Source organism: Tetrao urogallus (genome assembly GCF_951394365.1).
Source record: "Tetrao urogallus genome assembly, chromosome: 2".
NCBI lineage: Eukaryota > Metazoa > Chordata > Aves > Galliformes > Phasianidae > Tetrao > Tetrao urogallus.
The window spans coordinates 2,734,844-2,748,811 of NC_136814.1; the positions used below are offsets into that span (position 1 = coordinate 2,734,844).

At 45.3% G+C, this 13,968-nt stretch overlaps 2 protein-coding genes across 6 annotated transcripts in view; one reads left to right on the forward strand and one right to left on the reverse strand.

Moving 5' to 3' along the window:
- The window catches only part of RTN4 (reticulon 4), a gene marked incomplete at both ends in the record, with an annotated part of 37,255 nt that extends 27,606 nt beyond the window's left edge, over window positions 1-9,649 (forward strand). For all 3 annotated transcript variants that reach the window (XM_079532468.1, XM_079532469.1, XM_079532470.1), the window contains 6 exons: window positions 790-997; window positions 2,911-3,049; window positions 7,156-7,225; window positions 7,853-7,899; window positions 9,156-9,214; window positions 9,607-9,649. In XM_079532468.1, coding sequence (XP_079388594.1) covers window positions 790-997; window positions 2,911-3,049; window positions 7,156-7,225; window positions 7,853-7,899; window positions 9,156-9,214; window positions 9,607-9,649 — 566 coding nt within the window. The remainder of the gene's footprint in view (window positions 1-789; window positions 998-2,910; window positions 3,050-7,155; window positions 7,226-7,852; window positions 7,900-9,155; window positions 9,215-9,606) is intronic.
- A 3,927-nt stretch (window positions 9,650-13,576) lies between these two features.
- EML6 (EMAP like 6) overlaps window positions 13,577-13,968 on the reverse strand; it is a gene marked incomplete at both ends in the record, with an annotated part of 107,674 nt that continues 107,282 nt past the window's right edge. For all 3 annotated transcript variants that reach the window (XM_079550663.1, XM_079550662.1, XM_079550661.1), the window contains one exon: window positions 13,577-13,601. In XM_079550663.1, the coding sequence (XP_079406789.1) occupies window positions 13,577-13,601 (25 nt within the window). The remainder of the gene's footprint in view (window positions 13,602-13,968) is intronic.

Consider the following 13,968-nt stretch of genomic DNA (forward strand, 5'->3'; position numbering starts at 1 on the left):
TGTTTGTCACATTTCACTAATAGTTTGGGAAAAAAGCAACCAAAAAACCTTCCTGGCAAGCACCAAAACAGCCCACCATCCCAAACCAGAAAGAACTGTAGTGGACACACTAAGCCATTTCCTAAAACTTACACAAGGGTGTAGTTTACAGGCATGCTGAAAATGCCATCATGTTGTGTTCTTAGCTGAGTGTCATGGGAAAAAAAGTAAACCTGCTTTACAAATGAAATATTTTATATTATAACCCAGCAGATTTAGCCTGAATTGAATTTTGTGTTGGCACCCATAATCGCCTTCATATGCTCCCACAGGAATGACTTTAGTCAAAAGGGAAGAAAACAAACCGTTATGCCTTTGCCTCTTTTGGACTTGCAGAAGTAGAGATCTGTTGATGTCTTTGTCCTTCATCCCAACGGGAAATCTGCAAGTGGTCTTCAAGAGATCCCCCAAGATGATAGGAAATAAAGCACAAAGTGCTGTGGTTGTGGTGCACAGCACAGTACCGTAGCTGAAGAGATTAATTCTGACATCGCTGAAGGGCAGGATTGTTCTTAAAATTCAGCAATTACATTTGAGCTAATCCTAACATCAATAATCCCAATAATCTGAAGCCCGATGCAAAGTCAGGGCTACAGTAACCTATTTCTAGTTGTCATTTCAGCTCTTGTTTGACAGTGAGATCACGAGTTCTGTTCTTGGTGACTCTCAGCAGTCAAATGAATCGTGTTCTGTTTTCATGTGCATGCAAAAAGTATCTTGTTCTAATTTCTCACCTTTTTAAATTTTTAGTTGTTGACCTCCTTTACTGGCGAGACATTAAGAAGACAGGAGTGGTGTTTGGTGCCAGCTTGTTCCTGCTGCTCTCATTAACAGTGTTCAGCATCGTGAGCGTGACAGCTTACATTGCCTTGGCCCTGCTTTCTGTGACCATCAGCTTTAGGATATACAAGGGAGTTATCCAGGCAATCCAAAAGTCCGACGAAGGCCACCCATTTAGGTGAGGTTTTTCTTTTAATTAAGGAAAAACGTGGTGTTTTTGGGAGCGGTGCTTCTGGTGCTGGTAGAGGTGGTGAATGACACGTGCATGAATATGTTGTGTAAGAAAATAAATGGTAATGCTAGAGTGTATTCACTTGCATTATAAAAAAAAAAAAGCCAATGAAACCAAAATGACAGACCATGCCCCAATCTAATGGCTAAGCATTTTAGTGTGATACAGCCTTCAGAATGTGAACCAGTGAGAGATGATGTACAAAATTTAAAGATCATTTCAGCACTTCCAATGCAATTTATTTAAAGAAAGTCAGAATAGATGCAGCAGGGGGGATTTTGGCCTTACTGGGACATCAGGAGACTCCTAGCACTTAGATTTTAGCACATAGCAGCAGAGCTGTGTTCTCATATGCAAATCTGCTTTGTGATCAGAGAATCCAGGTTCATTGTAGCCTACCCAGATAAGAAATTCAGAAGATTGGACTCTGAAGAACGCTAAGGATAGAGCAGTTAAATGATAGGATTTATGTTTTTCTTTAGGCTCTTGCTTTTAAGTAATGAAAGCAGCCCTTGTGGTGTACCATGTGTGCACTTCCCTGCAGGGTAGGAATGCAGTATCCTTGGCATTTATGCTCTTTTCTATGTAGACTGCAGTGCTGTCTGTTACTGCAGAGCTGCATCTTAGAAGAAATAAAACCACTGATGTGTAAGAGTAATTACTGAGAGTGCTTGTTTCTGGTTTCCATGCCAACCCCATCCCACACTGCTCTTGCTTCTCTCCTTTTTTAATGAGCAAAGTGGTTCAATCTCAGCTTCCCTTGCACCTTTCAGAAAATCTTGCTTGCCTCCTCTTTGCAGCCCCCTAACAACTTTGTGGGCTTTCCAGTTACTCTATTTCTCTTCCTCTCATCTGTAGTAAACATAGTCAAAAGCTTTCCCAAATTTATTTCTCCCTGACCACACATAATTGTTAATTTTGACAGTAGGAGCCCATGCACACAGGAGACTCCACTATATGTTGGTAGGGGTGGGTTTAAAATAATTATTTAATTAAAGAAAACAGCACCTCACCTTACAGCAGAATCCCTCCCCCGAAAATTAATTAGTTAGCAGCAGTAGATGTAAAGTGATGTCCTGTTACAGATGGAGCTGCACTGCTCCTCTCTCTAAGGTGGAAATCAAATATATTGTTCTTCATGTGCCACAGTCCCAACTAATGCAGGCAAAAGTTGGAGTGCAGTGGGAATGGACCTTTAATGGGGTGTAAATACACACACTTGTGTTAAAAGAATTGCTGTCAGTAATTGCTAGAAAGTGGTTTTCTTTTTTCTGTATCTTTTTTTTAATGAACTGATGAAAAATTTGCCAGTTTTCCCATGCCTTGGTGTATTTGTCACAGTGTTTCAAAAGCATCTTCCAGCAGAGTGGATACGCAGCTTTCATAGGACTTTCTCTGAGAAATGTAGGAATCTCAAGTCCCATAGGATATGAGGTTGCCTTAAGGATTCCCTTTTTCCTAATGCAGCAGCAAAACCAGAGAACGATCCCCCTGTCCCCTGCCAGCCTCTCCATCTGTGTCTCCTGTTTTAAATACCCGCTGGCCTTCTGACTGTGACAGATGCCAGTATATGGGTCAGAGATGCTGGACGTGTCTGGCTACTCGCTGGCCCCGTGTGCAGGTCAGTGTGCCTTCTGCACGGTCTGGGCCAGGCTGTGTGCATGTCTGAGTTAAGTACAGGAGCACAACACAGCTTGATTTTTGCTCTTCCCTTCCTAAGACAGCTTAGGTTGGTTCTGTTCTGTCCTCCTTGCATTCTGCGTGTTGTGAGGTTTGTCTCTTGGTGACACCGTGCTCTATGTTGGTACTGCTTAGTGCAACTCTCGCAGTAAAGTTTTACAAGCTGTTCTTTCTTTCAGGGCTTACTTGGAGTCTGATGTAGCTGTGTCTGAAGAGCTGATTCAGAAATACAGCAATGTTGTGCTTGGTCACATCAACGGCACAGTCAAGGAGCTGAGACGCCTCTTCCTCGTTGATGACTTGGTTGATTCTCTGAAGGTGAGTTTACTCCAGCTGTAGGTACACCAGCACTGTGCAGACAGACCCCAGATAGACCCTTGCTGACCCAGAGTAGCAAAGCCCACTTGTCCTGATGCAATTGTTAGTTCGCATTTCTGTTTGGCTCCACTTGGAAGTGCTAAGTAATTCAGCTGCCTATAAAGCACCAAATGCGGCCACAGGGTTGCATTGTGGCAGTACAATAAAACTGAGTGGAAAACTGAAACTGGCTTTGGTTGCATGCAGTTCAGCTGTACCTGGCGCTTAAGAGCGGAAATCTTTTAAGAAAACAAGGTGCTTCTCTCCTGTGTGTGCAGTTAGAATGCACCATTACCTCTCCTTAAAAACAAAACCTCAGTTTAGGGCTGGACTGACAGAGTGTGGTTATGTTGTTTTGTTTGTTTGTTTCTGTATTGCGGTTAATCTACAACCCCTTGCCTTGAATAGCAGGAGCTTTGTATCCATTCTTTTGCTGGAAGAATGGGGACTGAATGATGCCTTTGTTTTTGTAGGAAGGTGGATGCTTGATTCAGTCACTAGATTTTTGTGTGCATCATTGTTTTGTTTAGTAATACAAATTACTGACCGTTTCTGTAAGCAGCTGCCTAAAGCATTCCAGACAGGTATCTCACATTGGATGGACAGTATTGGAAGTCGGCGGAGCAAAACTGACAGTGAAAAAACAGAGAAAAATGGCTGCAAATCCAGTTTTGTTCTGTGAGAATTATATTCTCTCCTTTCAAGCCTAGTGCCTGGCTTTGTCTTTCAAACTGTTGTTTCCTTTATTGAATGCAGCTTGCTGTCCATTTGTTTTTCAGTTTGCTAAATCTTCTGAAGCAAAGTTGCATTTATCCTCCAGTAAATCTCTTCCTCGCAAAGTGCTTAGTGAGCCCTCTGAGCTGTTGTGGGGCTGAGGGAAGGGATTTCCAGTGAAACTTGGAATAAGAGAGGAAGGCTGTGAAAGTCTTTGTTATGCTTGTGGAATAGAAACCAGAGACAGACCTCAGGATCTTACCAGTGGTTGTGGATCCTGTTTCTCATTATGCCTCAACACAGTCAAGAGCTGGTATTGCAAATGCTGTAGTTAGTGCTGTGCAGATCTCCCATAGGAAGAGCCTTTTCCCTCTGGAAAAAAGATTGTAAGGCCCCAGGTCATCTGGGATCTGCTGCTTGTGAGAAGACCGAGGTTCTCAGGAGGGAGAGGGGAGATGAAGCCTTAGCCCAGAGCTTTGTGTCGTCATCTTCCTGCTCCTGCAGGGCTGTGCAGTGAAAGTACTCGTATGATGGGGCTGTGCCTTCACGTACAGTGGATACTGCTGCCTTTTGTGGCAGCAGGGCTCAGGTGGGCCTGGCTGTGCCTTGCTGGTGTTTCCACTTGGCTGCATGGGATGGCTGATGTCTGCCCGCTGCCCTTCGGTCTGTACGAGGCTCTCGCCTTTCGTTCAGTGGCCGAGTCCTTGGGGATCATCTCTGCAGCGCTGTGGCCTTCACCAAGAGGAAGGTTCTGACGTGACTGGAATTGCATGTTGATAACTTGGTGTCTGAGGGAGGAAAGGAACACGCTCTTTGTCTATTGTGCTTCCTAATGGCATTGAGTCTGTGTTCAGAAAAAGATTATTTTGTTTAAGGCCTATTTGGATGTGATGAAACAACAGGGTACATGGCAGAACACATTGTAGTCACAAGGTTGTCCCTATGTTTTAAAGAATTAAGGCCCCTGCAGTGTGTTCCTTCCTCTGAGTGAGGAGAATTTCCACGCCATTTGTTTGGAGATCGCAGTCCCTCGCAGTAAGGACTGGGAAATGGTGAATGGCCAACAGCTGCTTTGGTCAGCACTGCGTGAAGGGCTACCAGAATAGAATGGACTCCAGTTGGGATGTCTTCAGGGCCCTCTAATCACCTTTAAAATAGTGTGGTATGTGGGGAATAGGTGTTTATTCAGCTGAAGTAATTCATGTCCCCTCTCTTCTGGCATTTAAGGCACTTCATGTGGGTTAATTAGTCTAATTTATGGCAGTTGGGAGCAGCCCTCTGTGAAAGCAGTAAATGCCAGCGCTGCTCTCAGCTGCTGGTTTGAAGAGTTTGTGCTCGAGGAGAACACAGAGATCCTGATTATGTAAATAGTGGCTCTGGTTTTATATTAAAAAAAAAAAAAACCCAACACAATTCTTGGCTTGTGTAGTTTAAACATCTTCACTATAGGAAACAGCAGGATTGTGTATAATTGAAGAGCTCTGTTGTAGAAAATGTCTGCAGGTCAGCTTATTGTGCATAATAGTTCTGGCTGTAAAATCTGTCTCGTTAAGAAGTTTTTCTGTTTTTATTAACAATTGTTCAGTGGTGGAAGTCTTAGAATGGATTAAGTGTTTATGCTGCTCAAAGAGATGCTCCTCAGGAGGGTCTCCAGAAGAGCCCTTGCCAAAGGCCCAGGAGAAGCTGCACTTTGGCCCCAGTGCACCATGATCTGCCATGCACTGAGTTGCACAAGCAGCAGCTGCTCCTCGGGGACGTTGGGACACACAGCTCCCAGTTTGTCATTGCTCAACTGTGCTTTGAGAAATAGAGCTCCGTGCTGTGTTGGAACACTTCACAGTAAAGAAGCTGAAGGATAGGCATTTCTGGATCTGCCGTTAAATTGCCTTTCGCTTTGAGCACTGGAGCTACTAGTCATTGGAATGAGGTGGCAGAAACTCCATTCAGTCCATCAGATACACTGCTTGTTTTTGCTGGCTTGCATGTCATTGTCACGTGCAGGCAGAGAGCTTGGGCCCCATGCCTTCCTTCTGTCCTGTCCTGAGCTTGCGGGAAGAACAGCATTATCTTGATAGGTCAATCCTGCTACCTGCTGCTTACATGAGCCTGGTTTTCTGACATGGTCATAGTCCTCAGCACTGTTATTAATGCTCCCCTGCCTGTCCCTGCAGCAACTCAGGAGCTCGGGTGGCTGTTGGAGCTCTTTGCTGCTTCTGCTTGAAGCCTGAGGATTTACGGTGCTGAGTGCGCGCTGTGAGTCATGGAAATGATCCCAGGCCCGGGGCTCTTTGCTGCAGTGTCAGTTCCTGGCTTTCCTCCTGCTGTGCAGAGGGGGACGTGCTGCACAGACAGAGCCGTGCTGGAAGCAGACTGTTGGCTTTGTTAAAGCACTGTGTGCAGAGGCTGCCGGCCACTTCCCACCACTGCGCTGCAGAGCAGAACAGAGGTCTGAATGAATCAAGAGGGAGTTTGGAGAAATCTGCTTTGTTTTTCTTGATAATCTCACCAAAGCACAAGTCATTGCTTAGAGATACACACTGCTAACTGCCCTTGCTCTGACACCCAAGTCCTGGCTTCTGCTCCGTTCCTTATGGGCTGTGCAACTCTAGAAGAAAGCGGCTGATCGGGGAGGTGCTGACACAGAAATAGAGCTGGCAGCCTTGGCCCTTCCCACCCCGTATAGGTCAGAGGTGTGCTTGGGACACTGCACCTGGCGGAGGACAGACGGCCCTGTTCAGAGCTGCTGGGGCTGCTCAGGACAGGGTCTGTGCGGGAGCAGCGGTGGGCAAAGGATGGCGATGTGACAGCCCCCTGCCCAGGGCACTTGGTGGCTCCCAGAGACTGAAGCACGGCTGGGGCAGTTCCATATCCCCATATGCAGCACAGCCCTGCAGTTGATGCATTTGGATGCGGGCTGCTGGGCTGCCAGGCATACTGCAAGGTGGCTGCTGGCTCCTGGCTCCATCCCCGGGTGCTGGATTGCTCCAGCCACTCACTTGCCTGTCCTGCTCTGTGTGTTAGAAGGGAGGCAAGTGGGAACTGGTTGCCCATTGTTGCTGAATGCTGGGCTGGAAGCAGTACATCAGTGCACAGGGCGTTGGGCAGCCACCAGGTAGCGACCACTCCTGGTCACTGCGCTCGGCCCGATGACCCAGACACAAGGGGCCACATACCCTGTTACTGAACCCTTCAGCCATCTCGTCACACATCTATAATTACATGGGACGTGCACGGTGATGTCTGATGCTTTCTAGCTTTATGAGTGTGTTTTGGGAATTTTTCTCACTTAGTGTTACGGCTGGTATGTTTTTGTACCACGCATCATGGGCTAACGTGCTTTTTTTCCTTTACAGTTTGCAGTGTTGATGTGGGTGTTCACTTATGTTGGTGCCTTGTTCAATGGTCTGACATTACTGATACTGGGTGAGTGTTTCAAGTTGTGTCAAATAGCTGGCATGACAGAATAACCCTGAAAAAGCACTGAGGTCTGCCTGGTATTCCGAGGCTGTTCCTGGGTTCTTGAGAGTGTATCGAAATGATGCAGTTGTGTGTCCTTCTAGGGCACTGATAACACTGCAGAGGGATAATTGTGAACTGTGCTGCTGAATTTGCTGATTTTTCAGACTTTGTATCATTCAGAAGCATGGTCCCTTGTGCTTATCTGTCCGGGTTAGCTTTTCTTTAGCATGGTTGCTATACTGTAACTTACTGGTGGAGGCGCAGGAGCAGATCTGGTCCCCTCCCACTCAAGATAGTTTGATTCTGGTAGTCCAGAGCAGCTGTCAGAAGCAAACTGGGGTCTGAAGAATGTGTATAACCCAGTGCAGAAGTGAGCTGCGATCAGATGCACCATGCCATTAATGAGACTTGAAGAGCAGCCCAACTCCTTAGTAGATAGTTGAAATTACTGACCAATGATTTTTGTATGTAGCTTAGCTATTGCTTTTTCCTGTAGCTTTTTGAAAGAAGGGTCAAGGTGAACACTAGCCTCCGTTAAACAGAGCACTGTTCTTTTGTCAGTATTTATACTGGTGATCTTTTCTTTTCCAGCTTTGATTTCGCTCTTCAGTGTTCCTGTTATTTATGAGAGACATCAGGTGAGTTTTTAATAGGATTCATTAAGCACTCTGTGAGATTAGCTCTGTTGAAACAAAACCAGGAAGGAATAAAACCAAATGTTATCCTTCTGAACTCTGAAGCCTTTGAAGCACAGGCCTTTAACCAGGAGCCAGTGCCAGAGAACAGAGTTTGCTGTGAAGTCCAAACTGTGTGTGCTTCCCCCCCTCCTGTTTGGTGGAATTTAAGAGGGCTGCCCCCCCCCAAACAGTTATGAAGCGGTCATGGTTAACCTGGAGGCCTTTTTGTCCTCTCGTTCAGATCTGGTCAGGATGACAGCAGCATTAGGCAGGGGGTGTTACTCTTGATGTGAGTTCTGAAGAAACCACTTTGGAGCTAATAACATTCAGGATTTGTGTCCCAAATCCCCATGGAATTTGTAGTTCCGACAAAAACCGGTGATGGGAGATGCTTCTGATACTTCTCCTGTTGACAGACTAATGTTACATGAAGGAGGTAAGAAGAACCCAAAGCAAAATGCATATGGTGAAATAATAGCAGAGCTGGAGCAGGGAGTATCTACAGGAGGAGGGGGGAAGCCAATGCTGGCTTAGCAGTTCCTTCTCCTCTTTCAAAAACAACCCCGCTCAGAGAGGCCAGCCTGCAATTTGGGAAAGGAGGAAGAGAAGCGCTGAGAAGATGGCAGAGCCTCTTGGGCTCCTCCCTGAGCTCCCAGATGAACCTAGAAACGAGCAAACGTGCTCTGCAGCAAAAGGAAATCCTGTAGCACTGAGGAAACCTGATGGACAAGTGGTGTGGCTTAACCCCAGCTCCTCAATCCTCTTGAGCTGAAGGCTGCTCCCCGAGGGCGTAAGCTCTTTAGCAGGCCCAGCCCACCAAAGCAGCTTTCCTTCTCTGGGTGCCCCAGGGGTGACTGCTCCTCACCACCTCCTGGGTGGTGCACTCTGTCAGAGCTGCCTCAAGAAGAGGCGTGAGTGAAAAAGGCCTGTGTTTAAAAATGCAATCTCCTGCTGATGCTCAGCTTAGCAGTGGGCTCCAGTGAGCATCTTCTACCTGGAGAAACCGCTGCCTTTTGGTCAGCAGTCACAGGATGGAGGGATTTGCGCTGGAAGGTGACTGAGAGGGAGCTGGGCTTGGGCTGCATCAGCCTAGGGAATAACCAGTGCTGAGCTCCTTCCTTCTGTCAGCAGTTGATCCTGTGAGGCACATCCTGGTGCCCTGCTGTAATGCTGCCATCCAGCAGTTGATCTGTAACATCTCCCATCTTACCTTTTAGGCCCAGATCGACCATTATTTGGGACTAGTGAACAAGAATGTCAAGGACGCGATGGCAAAGTGAGTATTTGTTGTTTGTTTCACTTTCTGTATAAATAATGTGCACAGCAAGCCCACACTACATGCCCCATACTGCAAGTTGTGGGAGGAGAAAGTCTTTTGGTTAAATACAGAGTGGTTGTGAAGTCTGTTCCCCTCTTGCTGTTGCTGTTAAGTTCATCCAGTTTGATTTCTAATGGAAATGTACAGATTGAAGCTACCAGTAGAACCACAGACCCTCAGCATTTGCAGCTGTGGGGCACATGAGGAGGAATTTAGCAGTTGTACCAGTTCCTGAGGGTAGTGGTTGGTTTGCTGTGCTAATGACCTCCACATCCCTAAGAATACCTTTCTGCCTCCTCTTTTTTGCTTTCTCCAATGCCATTCTTTTTCCTCTCCCATTCCTTTTGCAGGATCCAAGCAAAGATCCCTGGGCTGAAGCGCAAAACCGAGTAAAAAGCCCGAAGCAACTTATGGATAGGAAGTTCAGCTTTTAAGGGGGAAAATACTCATTTGGATTTACATGGGGAGGGTCAGGGTATAGCGAAGCCCTTGACATTGCAGTGCAATTTCACAGATCTTTATTTTTTAGCAACGCAGTGTTTGAGGAAAAATAACTGTTTTGACTGCCATGTGTTTCATCATCTTAAGTATTGTAAGCTGCTATGTATGGATTTAAAACTAATCATCTTTCTTTATCCTGTGTGCAGCACTGGCTAATACAAAAGATTTGAGAAAGCTGTACATTTTGCTTATCAGAGGTAGGCGCTGCTGCGTTCCAGAAGAGGTAGTGCAGGTGGAGCAGAGGAGAACACTTCCCAGTTTGTGCACTGTGTATGGTCTGTGTAGATTGATGCAGATTTTCTAAAATGAGATGTTTTAGAAGAATATACCATTTTAGCAAGTTTTGAAGAATCTTGCCTTTTTGGTATGAGTATAGCTGTATTGTGATTTTATTGTTTTATCAATTGCCAATATATATATATATATATATGTGTTTCACAAAGCTTAGATCTTTCAGCTGCTCCACAGTGCTTCATACGTCAGAGAACTGACTGATTCTGGACTAGCTCCATAGCACACAAGCTTGAGAAACTAAAACGTCTCTGTAAACACTAGCATCTGTTTAAAAGAAGCAAAAAAAGAGTAAGGAACAAAGGAACCTCCACGTAAATTGAAATTACAGCATACACTTGGTTGCGCAAACGTACAGTAGTTAATTTTGAGCAAATAATTCTACAGTCTCTCAAACTCTGAACATGTGTGGACTGAATATCTCATGCTGCAAATGTTGTTTGGGAACTTCAAACCTTGTTATGCAAGAAATGGTCAATGAAAATATAAACACTTGCAGTTTAAGCTGTATTGAACTAAGTCTGTGGAATGCATTGTGAAATGTAAAACAAAAAAAAAAACAACAAAAAATCAACAAAAAAGCAAAAAAAAAAAAAACAAAAAAAAAACCCCAAACAAAAAAACCCAAGTATCAATAAAGCTTATAGACTTAAAATAATACCGGCATTTTGCTTTCTTGAGGTAAGTTTAATATATTTGTGTTTATTTTAAGTTCCTCGTGCTTAAACATGCATTGTACATGGTGGTAGAAATAGTTTGTCAGATTTCGAGCAGTGTGAGTAGGTGGAGTTTTCATGGTACCTTTTCTTTCCGTCTGTGCAGCATGAAGCAGTTTGCTCAGCCCCAGCTGTGGTGGCTCACAGAGCAGCAGGAGGCCCTGCGCTGCCACCCCCAGTCGGTCCTCAGCTGTCACTGAACCTTAGGGAGGTGAGATGGGAGTCTGCTAAAAGAGTTTCAGGGTCCTTGGCTGCTTGTTCTGTAGAAGAGAGAACGCAGCCCGCTGCTTGTCTGAGGGGAACCGTAAAGAAGTCAGTCCAGTGTTTTTTCAGATGTTTGGTTTGTTTTCGGTGTCTGAGTCAGAGAGCTGGACATTGAAAACTGGTATCCAAATTTATTAGAGACACAGATGTTACATGAATGGCATTTTGACCATTGAAAAATAAACTCATGCACTAATGTATTAATTTACAGTATAATACATCCTCACTTCTGAACATTTACAGATAAAGCCAAACGATATAAACATAGAAATTTGCAAGTGCTTTCCTGACAGATGCTATTGCTGTAAGGTAGTGGTAGCATTGCTGTCGATAGCTCCTGCTGCTGCACAGCTGCTTTTGGTCAGGATACAATCAGTGCGAAAGGCAAACATGACAACATAGGCCAAGAAGGTGCTCACTGACATCACCACCCAACGGGATTACACCATGTGATCCAAAAGGATTCCTTAAAAAACAAAACAAAAACTGCATAGGGACTCTTACTGTGTATCTGACAAACTGATCTTCTGTATAGTAATATAAGGCATTAATAAATTCAGTTTTAAAAAAAGCTGATTCTTTGAGGTTGCTGAAGCACTTTTGTGTGTTAAATATACATAGATCTGCTCCTTGACTGGGACAGCGGTTTGTTTCAGTGGTCAGCACTACAATATTCTGTGTCCAACTGCTGCTATCAGAGCTTGGTGTGGGAGTGTGAAGTGGCACAGCAGGACAGTTCCACAGCTCAGCATTTCATTGAGCTGAACTGGGACTAAAGCACTATTTAACATCACTTAAAGTCAGAACGTTCTCTTTTGGCCTTGAATTCTTTAGATTAAAAAACAATCCTAAAAGAACAAAGTCATTCCCATGTCACAAAATTGCCTGGGTTGAAAAGGACCACAATACTCATCTGGTTTCAACCCCCAGCTATGTGCAGGTCTGCCAACCAGCAGACCAAGCTGCCCAGAGCCACATCCAGCCTGGCTTTGAATGCCTCCAGGTCTGGGGCATCCACATCCTTCTTGAATAACCTCCTTGAATGTCCATTATCTCCATTATCATTTCACAGTGCCCAGATTTTCTGTTCCTTTTCAAAGTTTCACTTGAAAAAGTTGTTGAACTTAATTACTTTCTTTTCTTTCTCCAGTTTCATTGTCCCTTGGTTTCTGGTCTTGCAAAAATGTTCATTAACACTTGTTGAACAGTTCTGCTTGTCCTTTGTGAGCATCTGCTCCTGGTCTCCACTTCCACGTGGAAGCACCTCTCATTTCCTTGCAGCAGCTGCTGCCCTCCTGCCTGTGGTCACAGCTCAGGCTGCTGCAGAGGGTGCATGAGAAGCAATGACAGGAAGAGGAGTTCAAACTGAGCGCAGACAATGCTTTTCTCAAGGGCAGGAACACTTCTTGGGTACCTGAATGATGTGTTTTCTGGGACCAGGCAGCATGGGGCTGGCTGCCTGCTGAAGGGCCCAGGCCAGCAGTGTTCCCAGGGTCAGGAGATCCCTGTGGCAGAGTGGGGAGCACTGATTCCTGGTGGCTTTCAGAATACTTTCACAGATTTGATGGTCACTGCCTGGGCCAGCGTTTAATTAAACATGAAGTACATTTTCCTGCAACCAGAGAGACTACAGGAACACTCAAGGAATAACTTCCTCATTACTTGTGTTTAAAACCTTCCTTTTTGCCCCCTCCTGGCTCTGCTTTAGGTTAAGCTTCAAGTTCTAGCTGCAGCCAACCTCCCAGCATGAGCTAATTGTGAACAGCATGGCAGGAAATGTTTGGCCTTACAGCTTGTATAGGTTCCTGCTCACAGAAACATTCTGGAATTTGTTTTTTAAAGGTATGAAAAACCAAAGCAGTACACAGGGATAACGTAAGTACACCTCTGGAAGGGGTGTGAGTGGTTAGCCCTCCTCTGTGTGGAAGTTTAGCACCATATGTTGAAAGCAGACTGGAGGGAGGCAAGATCATAGGCCATACTACGAGAAATATCGTTCAAAGGCACTTAATGGATAGAAAAATTTGCCAAAGAAACATATTTAAAAAAAAAAAAAAAAAAAGGATTTTAAGAGCTATACTTCACTTCTTTGATTACAGACAGCTGCAGTGTGAGCCCAGTGTCCTCATTAGCAGCCTGTGCTTCTATTGAGCGCACTGAGATTGAATTTGAAGCAGGTGTGGTGAAAACATTTGTGAATGTTCGAGCCATGAATTTTGAAATTACACCAATTAAAGGGCCCAGCATTTTTTCTCCGCCTCCTCCCTTCTCCCACACGGTTTGAATAATACAGCATTAGGCAGTTACCTGTTCACTTTGGCCCACCCCGCCTACAAAACTTCTCTTCCAAACCTCAGCTCCCTGCTCTGGGATGTTGGTATTTGAGACACAAGAGCACATTGATGCTCACTACAGTCACAAGAAATCTGGAAAGATGAAATCCTCCAGCAGCATCAGGCAGCAGTCACAGCAGCTGAAGGGGGAGAGGCATCCATGGCTGTCCGGTCCTGAGCCAGCGCTTGGGGTGGCAGCAACACAGCAGGAGCTGTCAGAGACATCGCCACACAAACACACTGCAAAGAAATTAATTGGTAGCTCATCAATTGATTGGTACCACTGACCGATATTTTTTGAAGTCGCCTCCAGCATCTCTTCTGTAAGAGAGAGTGGTGGACTAAGTGCACACTGAAGCACGCGCCTCCAGGTGAGGCAGAGGTGAGCCCAGCAGAACAGAAACACACTGCAGTGCCTTCCCCAGCAGCACCAGGGCTTTGTCTTCATGCACGTGCATTCATGGACACATGAACACATGGACTCAAAGATGCAGACACATGGACAGACAGCTGCACACAGACACACTCGGACCGACAGACACATCCATGTGTGCACACACCTGCAGACACAGACACGTGGACAGGCACACTAACACAGAGCCATGTG